The sequence below is a fragment of the Glycine soja genome, chromosome 18, assembly GCF_004193775.1.
Source record: "Glycine soja cultivar W05 chromosome 18, ASM419377v2, whole genome shotgun sequence".
Taxonomy (NCBI): Eukaryota; Viridiplantae; Streptophyta; class Magnoliopsida; order Fabales; family Fabaceae; genus Glycine; species Glycine soja.
In genome coordinates, this window is record NC_041019.1 from 6,591,678 (window position 1) to 6,605,710 (window position 14,033).

At 32.3% G+C, this 14,033-nt stretch overlaps 2 protein-coding genes across 2 annotated transcripts; one reads left to right on the forward strand and one right to left on the reverse strand.

The window, feature by feature from the left end:
* The first annotated feature begins 3,186 nt into the window (after window positions 1–3,186).
* Window positions 3,187–7,045, forward strand: LOC114394496 (nuclear transcription factor Y subunit A-1-like). Its single transcript, XM_028356089.1, has 6 exons — window positions 3,187–3,398; window positions 4,216–4,504; window positions 4,645–4,757; window positions 4,948–5,019; window positions 5,278–5,442; window positions 6,211–7,045. The coding sequence occupies exons 2-6, from the start codon at window positions 4,228–4,230 to the stop codon at window positions 6,598–6,600; spliced, it is 1,017 nt and encodes a 338-aa protein (XP_028211890.1). The 5' UTR covers window positions 3,187–3,398; window positions 4,216–4,227; the 3' UTR covers window positions 6,601–7,045.
* A 2,138-nt stretch (window positions 7,046–9,183) lies between these two features.
* On the reverse strand, window positions 9,184–13,291 carry LOC114394497. The gene is made up of 5 exons (XM_028356090.1): window positions 13,131–13,291; window positions 12,211–12,525; window positions 10,565–10,766; window positions 9,736–9,964; window positions 9,184–9,574 (listed from the first exon to the last, which is right to left on the reverse strand). Exons 1-5 carry the CDS (start codon window positions 13,215–13,217, stop codon window positions 9,331–9,333), a joined length of 1,077 nt encoding a protein of 358 aa, XP_028211891.1. The 5' UTR covers window positions 13,218–13,291; the 3' UTR covers window positions 9,184–9,330.
* Between the last annotated feature and the right edge of the window lie 742 nt (window positions 13,292–14,033).

Genomic DNA, 14,033 nt, shown 5'->3' on the forward strand with positions numbered 1-14,033 from the left:
ATATGACAAAAAACAATCTTGTTTGATTTTATGGGCATGATCTTTCTTGCTTAGTGGCTATCATCTTTATGAATGTTATGTGACGGTATTAAACCTTTGGATATTTAGTCCTTATCAATGTCTTGTGAGGAATCTTCCAAACAGAGTCAATGTCTCAATTCGGGAAAGGTTGGGTGTAATAACTAAATAATTTAGTAGAATATATATATATATATATATATATATATATATATATATATATATATATATATATAAAGGAGGAATTAACTTATTTTAAGAGTATTATTTTTTGTTACTCCTCATCTTTATAATTTTCTTCAAATCTAATTGTTGTAATTAGTAGTTAATTTTTATTATTAGATTTTAAGAAAATGAATTATTAAGATAAATAACAATTCTTTTAAAGTTACTCTTTAGAGAAATTTGTTCATCCTCTCTCTCTATATATATATATTCTCTCTCTCTCTATATATAATAATCTTATTTCTCTAACTTCCTTTAACAAAATATAAAATAGGAAGAGAGATCAAATCATATTGGTATAACTTTTACAATTATTTCATAACTTTCAACTGGATGATGTTTTTCTTAAAAAGTATTGTTGGATTGAAAGTTTATTTCATATCTATTATATATGTAAAATTTTATATTAATCTAAAATAATTTGTTATCTTATTTATATAAATTAAAATCGACACAATATAAACATTTTAAAATATACTAAAATATAGATAATTTGAGTAACTTTTTTTTGTTGTTCAATTTTGACAAAATTTATCACAAATGATCTTTGTAATATGTAAATATAATTTAACATTGGATTAATAAAATTACATTTTATAACAAATTATAAAAATAATATAATAATTATTAAAATTATTCTAATGTAATTTGATTTTTTTTCAAATATTAAATATGTGAATTCCAATAATGATGTGATTGTCCTTGTCCAATCCAGATGAATGATGTTAAAAAAAAGGACTGTAATTTCATCTCTTCATTCAAACCTCCAACTTTCATATAAATAAATACATAGAAAATGGGTATTGGCATATCATCTAGAAACTGGTATATTATATTTTGTATACGTATGCATATAGATAAAAAAATATTAATTAAAATTAAGGTAGAGATTTAATTGAATAAGTGGAAATAATACACTCTATATCTTTTTGGGTATATTATTCGAAATATAATTTTACTTCATGACTAGGGAAAATAATATTAATTAGAAATTCTCAATACTCATTTTTCTCTTTTTGGTAGTTGTATTTAACACAATTCTTGCAACTAGTTAAAAATATTTTTTTCTTTGATCATCTCAAAGACTCAAATTACTTCCCTTTTATCTTTAACAATATACTTGATTTTTTTAATCGTTTATCCATTTCAATTTAAAAATAAACCTACACCATAATTTTAATTATTTATTATAAATTAAAAATATAATTTATACATTCAAAAATATTTATTATGAATTTTAATTGTAATATAATTTAAGAATTAAAAAAATACATATTTATAATGAACTACAGTTGATGTAATAATGTAAATAAATATTAGTATATGATATTTTAAAGATCTTTTATGTCCTGCATTAATATCCTACTTACTGGTAATTAATAGTAAACCTTATCCAACTGAGTCCTTTCAATGAGAATTTTATTTCATTAAGAAATCCCTGAAACTCGTTTCCACATCAATGAGGTGTTTACTGTTATAATGAATTACATGTCCAAACAAACATAACAAAAAATAAAATAAAAAGCACTGTAATTGCTGTCCTCAACAGCAAGTGAGACTCACGTTTCCTCATCCTCACACAAGAAAACAAATAAACCTTCAAACTTTTTCTATTAAAAGTGCCTGTTCATAAGAGGAGTAGAAATACAATGGGTTTATTATCGAAAAAAAAGAAAAAGAAATACAATCGGGTTTTTAACGATATTTTGTCCAGTGACGTCGTTTTAATATATGGAGAGAAACGCGTACAAAAGTTTAATAAAATTAAAAGGTTTAACCGTTTAAGTAATCTCTATTGATATAATTTTTATTCAACAAAAAATTATTAATAAAGGTTTCTAACCTTTTTTATCATCTAATAAATAACATTTATTTTATAATGAATTTTATAAGTTAAATAGTACTGTAAGTCTTAAGATATAAATAACATTAAATACTTTTAGACAAATTACATTGAATATATTCTTTTTATAAATATAAAGATTAAAATACTATTAGCTTATTAGTATTAACTATCAAGACGACTCAATATAACTCATGTGATAAAATTTGTGGAAAAAAATGAGTTTAATTTCCATAAAATACACGTTAGAAGTGAAATGATGAATTTATTTTAAAGAATTGAAGCTTCTTCGCATAAAAAAAATAACTATCAAAATGATTTTAAATTTATAAACAATTAAACATTATATAAGACTCTGCATAAGACGAAAATAACACCATGTTTATCCGTAAATGATCACACTCAAAATAGCAATTTCAAGTAAATTTAGTCGATATAATGTTCCAAATTTATATTCTAAAATTTCTAGTTTGGATGAGACTTGACTTGATTATCATTCTCATTATATAAATCCATTCATAAAAATACCCACCAAAAGATAAAAATAAATAAGAGAATACAAAAGAAACACCAAATCCAATTGAAACTCCAAAAATTTCAAACTACTTCTATTTCTATATACAGAAAAACCAAATCGAGAATCAAAGAAGTAAACCGAAAAAAAAAAAAAAAGGTAAATAAAAAGTTTGATGCATTTGCTAGGCATGAAGGGGACACGTGGCCAACGTTGCTGTAAGCGCTGGAACGATGTGGGCCCCACACAGAGGCCACGCGTTCCGTGGATTCGTGCTGCTCAAGTGCGTGTCACGTGGTCCACATTTTCCTTTGTTGGGTTCCTCTCGAGGGCCCCGATAACCTCACCCTCCACTCCAAAACCCGCTGTCTCCGGTCACCCTCACCCTCTCCCGCCACCGGTACTCCCGGTTCCCCTCGTCCATGTGTCCGCGCGGGCCCATAGGTAGGTGACGTCATTATTACCCTCGTCTCTCAAAGCGGAAAAATAATACTTATTTAATTAAAAAAATAAAAGGGAAAATGTACTTTGAGGACTTAAAGACTTAAAAAGACCAAGACCCCAACAAAGACTTTGTGAGAGTCTTATGTTGTGTTACTATTTTTTTTTTTTTAAATGTTTGTTTTGATTTTTTTATAATTTTCTCTGTTATTATTGGTGTCGTTGCTATTAATTAATTTCTGGTGCTAAATTGAGATAACTGTGTGTGACAAAGAGAGAGAGTAATCAAGATTGCTCCTTTGAATTTTCTATCAGAATCTGAGGGCCCAAAATCTAGGGTTTTCTGTTCTTCTCTGGGTAAGTGAGTGCTTTGATTTTTATTTTATTTTTCGCTCGAGTTTTCTCTTGATTGAATTGGGGATTTGGTTGATTTCGTGATTCGTTTCTCTCCGAATCTTTTTGTGGATTAGGGTTTTTGGGTTCGTTCTTCACAGCTGAAATTTTAAATTTTTGAAGTTGGGTCGGAAGAATTTGGCTTGTTATGTGGGAATTCTTGAGTGGAATCACGAAAAGTCTGTTTTTTTTTTTCATGGCGGGAAGGGGATTTTAACCGAGCTAGGGTTGATTGTGAATGTGGGAAGAAAAGGGGGAGAATTGGGGATTTTGGGGTGGTGTTAAGTGACGAATTTGGTGAAAATTTGTGAAACCGAGCTTCTTAGGTAGTGTGTGGTTCATTGTCTGGCACTGGCCGACAGTTAGACTGCATATGTTGTTGATGTGTGCTATGGTTTTCCTGTGGTTCTGTCTGCTTGTCAGATTAAATATGGCTTAAAAAAAAATTAGGATAGTGTTTGAATTTTTGTTCCCCTGGTTTATATCTATCTATAGCTGTAGCTATCAATTGAGAGTTGTTGTCTTTCAAGAGTTTTGCAACTCTAATGAATACCAGTTTTGTAACTTTTAGCTGGTTAAGAAGGTCCGTTTATTAGTTTGTTTTATATGATGAATCATGATCATTTTCACATGAGGTTGCTGGGTCGTTTTTATCATTTTTGTTCCTTTCTGAGATTGAATTTAATCTTATGAAGGTTGTTAGTGTTGTTTTACTATTAGTTGGCTTTGTTCAGTGTAAGGAATAAGATTTGTGTTTCACCATGTATGTTGGCTTTTGTAGGGATCTGAAGACATGCAGTCCAAGTCTGAAACTGCAAATCGACTGAGATCAGATCCTCATTCCTTTCAACCTGGCAGTGTTTATTCTGAGCCTTGGTGGCGTGGTATTGGGTACAATCCTGTGGCCCAGACAATGGCTGGGGCAAATGCATCCAATTCATCGTCTCTTGAATGCCCTAATGGTGATTCTGAATCCAATGAAGAAGGTCAGTCTTTGTCCAATAGCGGGATGAATGAGGAAGATGATGATGCCACTAAGGATTCACAGCCTGCTGCTCCTAATGGAACAGGTGCTTTAGAGTATCATGCAACCATTTACCGACAAACAATGAAATTAGGGAAAATGATCAGATGAATTGGCACTTCAGATTTTGTTTGATGGACTTTTGTGATTCTTCCAAGTATTAATATATTATTTTTTTCTTTGCAGGAAATTATGGGCAAGAACAGCAAGGGATGCAGCATACTGCATCATCTGCACCCTCCATGCGTGAAGAATGCCTTACTCAGACACCACAGCTGGAACTTGTCGGTCATTCAATTGTTAGTCTATGCCTTTGTTGTTATCACTTTTTTAAGACATATACATGGTCCAAATATTGATGACTTAGTTCAATAGCATAAATTGTTGTTGATTCATGCATATCATTTTGATAAAAAAAAAATCTGTTATAGAATTTATAGTTGGCTTGCCTTTGGAATGGATTGGACTCTTCATATTCTTTTGATGTAGGCATGTGCTACAAATCCTTATCAGGATCCGTATTATGGGGGCATGATGGCAGCTTATGGTCACCAACAGTTGGTATGTGACATTAATCTGTCTTAATTCAATATTAAAGATTATTGCATATATAGGTCATAGTCATAAACTCATAATTACTAATTTGCATTTTTCACAAATTAGCCTGATAAGAAATGTGGTTAGTACATAATCCAGAAGGGATATGTTCCTGTCATAATGATAAATTTGTTTCATTTTGTTTGGTCTATTGTCTTGTTTAAAGCAATGGTGATATTTGGATAACAGAGAAAAATAACCATGTGATATTTTTACCATTAGGGATATGCTCCTTTTATAGGAATGCCTCATGCCAGAATGCCTTTGCCCCTTGAGATGGCTCAAGAACCTGTGTATGTGAATGCCAAACAGTACCAAGGAATTCTGAGGCGAAGACAGGCTCGTGCTAAAGCAGAGCTTGAAAGGAAGCTCATAAAATCTAGAAAGGTACAAATGCACCAGAGCTAATGTGCCTTTATGCATGTTTGTTATTTTAACTACTGTAGTTGGGCACTGCTTTATTATTTGGACAAATGATATCTAATCACATTATAGTTGTGATATATTTTTTCAGCTTTATTGCTTATTACTGTACTAGTGTACTAAACTTTATTACTCTTTGCTGATCTAAATAGAAAAAGTATTGGGACATGAATAAATGTAACATGTCTGGGAAGGTTATCTATCAAGGATACAATGTAAGTAAAAAAAGTGTGTACCTTATAACTAGTAATTCCCCTTAAGCCCAATTCTTTAAAGTTTGTTTGGATCTAAAAGATTATAAGGTATCTACAGGAGCAATGGCTAACCTGATTAGCTTCCTTCTCATATCCCAGTCTATCTCTCCATGCAAATCCATTTTTGGGCAATATTCTGCTTGCTTAAAACATTGATATTGTTGAATTCCTCGGTTTTATAGCTCTTTTTTTTTTTTGTGAATAACCCAGGGATCTATTCTATTATCCACTTTTTATCGCCTAGCTGCTTCAAAATTTTGTTCACTTATCTGCTATAAGAATGTGATTATGTGTTTGAAAGGGCATAACATGCTCACAAACATTGGGCAGAATTTGGTTCTACTAATACTACTGTCTTTTACATGTTGAAAATAATGTTCTGAACATGAGACAGAATTTGGTTCTACTAGTACTACTGTCTTTCTTAACGTTTTGGGATTCCTCTATGGGCCTATATGCTAACATCTGGTGTACACAGCCATATCTTCATGAATCTAGGCATCAGCATGCTATGAGAAGGGCAAGGGGTACTGGAGGACGATTTGCAAAGAAAACTGACGGTGAGGGCTCAAACCACTCAGGCAAGGAAAAGGATAATGGTACTGATTCTGTCCTATCATCACAATCAATTAGTTCATCTGGTTCTGAACCTTTACATTCTGACTCTGCCGAAACCTGGAATTCTCCTAACATGCAACAAGATGCAAGAGCATCAAAAGTGCACAACAGGTTCAAAGCACCCTGTTACCAAAATGGCAGTGGCTCCTACCATAATCATAATGGATTGCAATCTTCAGTGTACCATTCATCCCCAGGTGAAAGACTGGAGGAAAGGGATTGTTCGGGTCAGCAACTGAACCACAATTGATGGGGGGTTAGAGGCCGAGGTTGGTTTGTATCCAAGTGACATATTTGGTGAATACCTTGGTTATCTGTAAACACTCTTGGCAATATATATGCCAAGCGGCAAATCATTCTTGGCTTTGTTCTTGTGTTTGTGGTGTTAATGATACTATGGGGGGGGGGGGGGGGGGGGGGGGGAATGATTGGTATTTGAGATTTCTGTTGAAGTCAGTCAATCAATCCTTCGTTCTTTTCTCATTTTTGCATTTTGTAAAGTTTTATAGTGGTTAGGATGGTCACTTCAGAAGATTATGGAGTATGGTGAGAAACAAACTCTTGATGTGCCAACACTCGTTTGACTGGTTTATCTTTGTGTAGTTCAACCGGTTGTTAATGTTAACATAAGACATCATAGGATAATGAACATGCTGTTAGTTACATTACATCATTTGTGGCCCGTTGTTGTTTCAGTTTTTAGTATTTCATTGGTTCTTAAGAAAATTAATTTTCCATTCTGTTAGCAAAATTTAAAAAGAAAAACTTTTCTCATCCATAACTTTGTTTGCCTTGAAGTGACCATGGCACACTCATCCAAATATTCTTGTATTATAATATAAGTGGGAGTAGGTATAAAGGGTGAATAAAGATGCTATAATCTAAACTTGACTATAGCTCTTAATGAATTTACCAAAGATGAACACTATTTATATATTTTGGATGCCTGGTCGGGGGAGGGAACTACTCATTTTATTCCTTTCTGATTTCTTTTGATAGTATTTTATGGCCTGTGTCTTAGAAAGGGATACTTTGTCTCCATAAAGTTTGTTTATATATATTGTTTTTTTCCATCCAAAATCTTTAAATAAGACGCACGTTTGAGTTTAAAAGTTGTTTCCAGTTAAGCTTTATTTTTGTGCATATCATTCGTTAGTTTTATAACGAAAGTGCCGTATTGTCTTGATGAGAGATTCATTTGATAACTTGTGTAGTTCTTTATCCTCTTAGTGTGATTTGATATTTTTATCCTTTTTTATTTTTTTAATCTCTAATGTGTTTTCTGATAAGCATTAATGTTTTTTTATATCAAACAATGATGTTAATTATTCAATTTAACGTAAAATAATCTCAAAATAATTGTTATTTTAACTTTTTAATTTAATATTGTTTTTTATTAATATTCTTAATAAGTGGTTTATAGGTTTTTAATCTAACATTAATAATAAAGTAAGCATCGTAAAATTATTATATTTTATTTTTTTATTAACTTTTTTATGTTTGTGTAAAAAGTTATGACTACACTTATTATGGAATGAAGTATTTTTTTAAAAAAAATAAAAAATCTATGAATAAGCAACAAGCTATTTTGAATAATATTTATCATTTACATTGCAAGGTCATAATCACGTCTTTTTATTATTTTTAGATGGATGTCTTTCCATAGTATAACAACCAAGTGTTTATATTAACTTATTTTAAAAAATAAATAATCTACTTTTATATTATAAGTCCGAATCATCTTTGAATCATGGCGATTTTAGGAATTGTTTTTTATAAGCATTTTTACACGTTATTCTTGCATGAATGTATCTTAACTCTTGAAGAATCTCACTAACCATAATGGGAGGATAGGTGAAGAGGAATACTTTTTTCTTTTTTTTAAATGAGGAATACTTGATGTCCATTTTGTGTCAAACGGTCATTTATGAATGATATCATGAACCTTTGCTATTATATAAAGGGATGATTTGAAGAGAAAAGTCATCACCCAACCTAGAGAAAAGGGACACTATCCTAAGTGAGATGAAGGTCATGCAATAGGGAGAAATTTTTAAGTTTATCCAAAAAAAAACTTATATTTGAGAGGGTTTCTCAAGTTCACGAATCCTCTCATCTATGGGAATATTTCAACAAATATTTTATGATGTGTATGAGACTCGCCTTAAATTTGTGTCTCTCTATTTCTATCTATCTGAGACATATACCTTTGATCTTCATAGTACGCAAAGGAAAATTTTCTCCAACAACCTTCACTCTCATTGAGCAATATGCCTCATCTTAATCTTACATATTAAGCATTCGGCTTTAATTTTTAATTTTTCATTCATTTTAAATATATTTATTAATTTTGATTACAAATTTAATTTGATATAACAAATAGCACCAAAAAAAATTCTATCTCGAACGACTCTCATTTTTGTCTTTATACATTGTTTTTCTCTTTCATTCTATCATTTCCATCTTTATTTTTTAAATTAAATATCAATATTTTTAAATTAATAATAATTAAAAATAACTTTGTATTACAATATAAGTTGTTTATTATGAATTATAAATATAATTTATATGTTCAAAAATATTTATTTGTTACAAATTTTAATTATTATATTTGATTTATATTTATTTATTTATTATAATTTTAATTCCACATATTTCTTCGTTAACTTCCCAATTTTTTTCCCCTCAAAAGACTTGAGCATGTTAATGTTTCTTCATTAATTAACCTTTCCCATTTTGACATCAACCTAAGCTATCAAGATGCATAATGTACTATAAAGCAAGATGATGCGAGAGATCAGCCCGTCAACCGCACTGAGAAGCACAACCAAGAAGAAAAACATAATCCTTCAAGGGCATCGATTTGAAGGCGAAGGAACCATTTTTACTGTTATTGTTTCATACATGGTACTTTTACACTCAAAAGGAAAATTGTGATCTAGTCACTACATATATTTCATTTAGGTATATGATAACACCTTTAATCATGCTGTTTATCATCATCCACATCCTCTATGACTTCTTCAGTATTATTATATTGTTCCACAAAAGCTTTTGCATCATCGCCGTCAGCTGGAACTGCATCCTCCGGTCCGTTTTTGCTTGCATCGGCGGACCCTGTGGCATTAGCCACATTTTGTTGCTTTTCCATCCTCCCAGACAAGGCTAAAGTCGGAGACCATTCAAGAACATCATCAATGATGTTAGATACCCTCTTCTGGTACCTGCAAAGCAACATGTTGTAACAGTTAGAAAGACAAACTACAAACAGTTTTCCCTTTATGGGTTTATAGATCCAACTAGAAAGGAAATTAAGCAGAGTTTGAGCATATGATTATTCTTAGCAAGAAAGTGAAAGGATAAATTTCATCAACTATGGACTTACCTTGCTCTGGCAGCTTCATCGGGTGCATGATGCCTCAGCAGTAATATGAACAGCACAGCTACTCCAGCATAGAAAATCCTTGTTGTCCACTTCGGCTTTTCCTCTTCATCTTTCTTAGGCCAAAATCTGAACAACTCCCGCAGAGTTGCTTCCTCGGCAAGGATGTTGGGGAAAAACCAGATTCGCTTTCCAAGTACAATATATAAAGCACCAAATATTGTACCTCTTACTACAATATTTTAAAAAAAAAATGAGGCCCAAGAAAGCACTGAAGCAGAATGTGGTGCATTTAATAAGAGCATATTTCAGACAATTAGCCACCTCTAATAAAAAATTAATTTCTAAAGAATATTGTATACAGCTTGAGTATGATTCTAATGAGACTAGATGCATGTATGGCTTAGGTATTAGATAGATGATTTCCCTCCCAAAAAAATGGCAATTTTTCAGTTATATTAGGGATTTTGGATATTTTTCACCTTTCAATTTTTCCATGATTGTTTCTCCGTTTTTAATTAAACCCATTCATCCTTGCTTCTAAATTGTAAGAGGCAAGTTTGTTAATTTATTTTATTGTAGATGTTTTCACAAGAATCAATAAATATTGTATATTCATTTTATTTTTTTTGGTCAGCAAAAGTATATTCATTTATATCATTTTAAAAAATTACATTAACAAATATTCATATCTCCAACTTTTAAAGTTGGGGTACTTTGTACTGGTGGTAAAGTACCAAAGCCATACTCATGCAACCTATCAAAGGCTAATTAAAACTACATGAAGAAACTAGGCAAAAACAATCAAATATTAAAGGAAAGAAAAACTTACTCAAAAGTAGAGAGAGAATGAGGAAAAGGATCCCAGCGCATGAGTAAAGTATCAATAGCTTGCAGCGATGAGGGTACACAGGAAATAAGCAAATAGCCAACGTTAACACAGGCCAGAAGAATGAGAGGAGTGTCTGCCAGAGTGGATGGCGTTTTACAAACGTCCATGCAAAAAAAGCATCATTTTCAGAAAATACTTGTTCCTGCCGAAGACAATCAAATTTTGTTAGATTCAAACACAGAAAGAAACCTACTCACGTAAACTGCTGCAGAGAAAAAACCATACAATATTATGATTTTAACATAGAAAATGCATTTAAACACCATGAATAAGGTTACCAACTAAGCAAGTGTATGAAGGAAGGACACATGGCAAGTATAAGAGGAAGTCTGAGCAGCAGCCAGAACCAGGATTAGGTAGCTGACTAAGATCAGTTACAGTTAGTTAGTTACCCTTGTAACTGTTTAAGTCAGTTAAAGGCAGTTAGTTAGTTACCCTTGTAACTGTTTAAGTCAGTTAAAGGCAGTTAGTTAGTTGGGTGTCAGCTATAAATACAATTGGGCTGCCTGAAATTAAGGAGGGGAGTAATCAGGGTGGTTGGTTAGGGAGGCTAGGCTCCAATCCCTAGGTGTGCATTTGTACTACAAGTGTAATAAAACGAGAGATTGGCTGGTACCATCAGAATACACCTTACAGTGCTCATATAATTGTCTCAGTATATGATATGATGCATCATACACATTTATCAAGCAAAAAAATAAACTCACATATGAGCATTAAGCGACAGAGAAGGTTGCAGTCACCAGAATGTGGCTGGAAACAAACAGAATTCGGCCAGAAACAAAAGAGAAGGTTTTTGTCACCGGAAAACTGTCAGACAAACGGTCTCCAACGACAGTGGGTGAGCATCCTTCTGAGCTAGAGTGAGGATGTTTCAAAACTGAGAGGGAAACCAGTAAAAGACCTTACTTTTATTTAAGGTTTGAAAAGGGAGTAAAATCTCATTTTTACCACCTAAAAAAAACCCAAAATGACACTGGAAAGGGGCAAAACATTCTACTAAGGTTTTTCAGTAGCAGCCTAGGGCTGCTCCACTCCACAACAGCACTTGCACTTTATCAGCACTATTAATAACTATGAATTCGTCAGGTTATCCATTTCTCAACATAGCACGAGTAACTATATCAGGCATAGGCAGACCTAAGCCATCCATTGAGAATGACCATAAGTTTCCAACATCGAAAATTTCCCCATACTCTTCAAAAAATATAGTAGTATGGTAATCAGCTATTCGCCAAACGTAGCTCTCTCTTAAAACCCTTCAATCAATTTATCTTAGACCCTCCCCATAATCCAATCTCAGTTCCAACCCTCATCCCACAGAAGTGATCTGAGAACAGCAGCAATAAAACTTGGAAAACCTAATCCCCCCCAACCGGATAGCAAGAGAAAAAAAAGGGTTTGGTTAACAGCTTGTGAGAATCAAAAAAGAAACATCAAACAGGTCAGCATTGCAGAGGGAGAAATTTCTGAGATATTGACAGATCCACCTTCAAGCACATACATATTTAACTTTCTGATGTAATCATTGCAAGTCAATAATTGCAGAAAGAAGGCTCAAACTCGAACCAAAAAAAAAAACTTACAGGGAAAATTTCTAAATGTGCAGGCCAGGTAGACAGCTTTTTCTTCCCAGGACGAACAGTTTTTACAACACGATCACAGCGCACTAAAAGATTTTTTGCAAGTAGAATGTTGGCAATCTCCTCTGTTTCCAAAATCCTATCTAATTCTAGAACATCTTTGAGCTCCGGATGGCTTTTTAAGAAGCTCACGAAATCCTTCCCTCTAAAATACTCAACACGCGTCTCCTGTAGAACAGCCCATCTTGAAACCAATTCTTTATGGTCTCTAACCTTCTCAGCAAACACCCGGAACACATCTTTCTTGACAGCTTGTTTCTGAAAACAAAAGCCAAACACAGTGTAAAATAACAGAAACAACTTTTTCCTTCTCAAATAAAACGGGCAAAAAAAAAAAAACAGAACTCAGAAAATTGCACAATTAAACATGACCCGAACTATGGTATGATAGTACAAACAGGATTGCCATATTGAAAGGGGTTTCAGAAAAAGGGGTTTCAGAAAATCATGGATTGCCATATTGAAGCCTAAATTAACAAATAAATCTATAAACGTACACCAGATCAAATGCCAATAAAAACTGAAGAACAGTACAATTTCAAGCTTCCCAAAATGAAAAATGAAAAATCTATGATCACAGCAAAACCCTATCCGGAGGAATGCAAAAATTGACCTGAAAATTTGACACTATCACAGTCACAAAATAATATAACTTATTTCACACATGCTTATAGTTCTTCTGCGGTTCCAATCAGTACATTACTGAAACCCAAAACCCACCCTAGAATTGAAATCGAAAATTTGATCAGAGACATTTCCGAAGCAACGAAAATGGACGTCGAGTCAGATTAACAATGAGAGCAACAGAGTAGAGAGAGAGATTTGGGAATAAAAAAATAGAGATGGGAATTAGAAACCCTAACCCTTGGAGGGGCGTCGGAGGTGGGATCTAGGGCGGAGGACCGTCGCACCCTCTTCTTGTCAGCTGCGCTTCCCGAAGACTTCTTCATTTTCTCTTTCTCTGCTACCTACGCTCTCTCTCTCTTTCTTCTATCTTTCTAACATCTTATTAACTAACTCATGTGAATCTTGAGATTCAAGACTTTATTTAATTATATTTTTATATAATATTTAAATAGATTGATATCATTAAGAGTCATGTGTTGATAATATTTTTTTTTAGGATAAATAATTATTTTTATCCATAACTAATAAATATGTTTTTAAAAAATTAAAATATAAAATTTACTTATCAAAAGGTGAAAAATGCAATACGTATATTTTATGATTAACTTTTTTTCGTCATCGTTAATAAAATAGTTTACATAATATATAAAGATGAATTTATCACTGAAATGACTATCGACGTATATTATTTATTAATGTGTTGATAAATATGTCACCTTTTAGGATTTGTTAAAACATTATTGGTAATATTTTTCTTGAAGTCGACAATTAGTAGTGTTACAATATTTATGTGCTAGTGTGTGCCAGACATATTTTTACGCTCTTCATCCTTTCCTTTACTTTTCTATATATATATATATATATTGAGGTGTTTTCTCATGTCTAAGAATAAGTAACTTTCTTGTAGTTAAGAAAATGGTGTACTAACAATTCATGTAAATTTTTCATTATCTATTTAGTGTATACTCAATGTTAATGTTATTCTCTTACTTGTTCTTGGCTTGACCACTCTAATACTTTATCTATTTACTTTTTTTGTAATTCAAAAAATCTTTAAATCCAAGATTTGAGTTTAGCATCTAAGAATGTTTCATCTAGAAATAGAGTAATGTTTATTAATCTTTTGATGACTCTTGTTC

Excerpts from the sequence above, each read along its gene's own strand:
- LOC114394496 (XM_028356089.1), top strand. The coding sequence starts at position 4,228 with ATGCAGTCCAAGTCTGAAACTGCAAATCGACTGAGATCAGATCCTCAT. Across the intron at positions 4,758-4,947 it reads AACTTGTCGGTCATTCAATT|GCATGTGCTACAAATCCTTA; the intron begins GTTAGTCTATGC and ends CTTTTGATGTAG. Across the intron at positions 5,443-6,210 it reads AGCTCATAAAATCTAGAAAG|CCATATCTTCATGAATCTAG; the intron begins GTACAAATGCAC and ends TGGTGTACACAG.
- LOC114394497 (XM_028356090.1), bottom strand. The coding sequence starts at position 13,217 with ATGAAGAAGTCTTCGGGAAGCGCAGCTGACAAGAAGAGGGTGCGACGG. Across the intron at positions 12,526-13,130 it reads CCTCCGACGCCCCTCCAAGG|AAACAAGCTGTCAAGAAAGA; the intron begins GTTAGGGTTTCT and ends TTTTGTTTTCAG. Across the intron at positions 9,965-10,564 it reads CATTCTCTCTCTACTTTTGA|TAAGAGGTACAATATTTGGT; the intron begins GTAAGTTTTTCT and ends AAAATATTGTAG.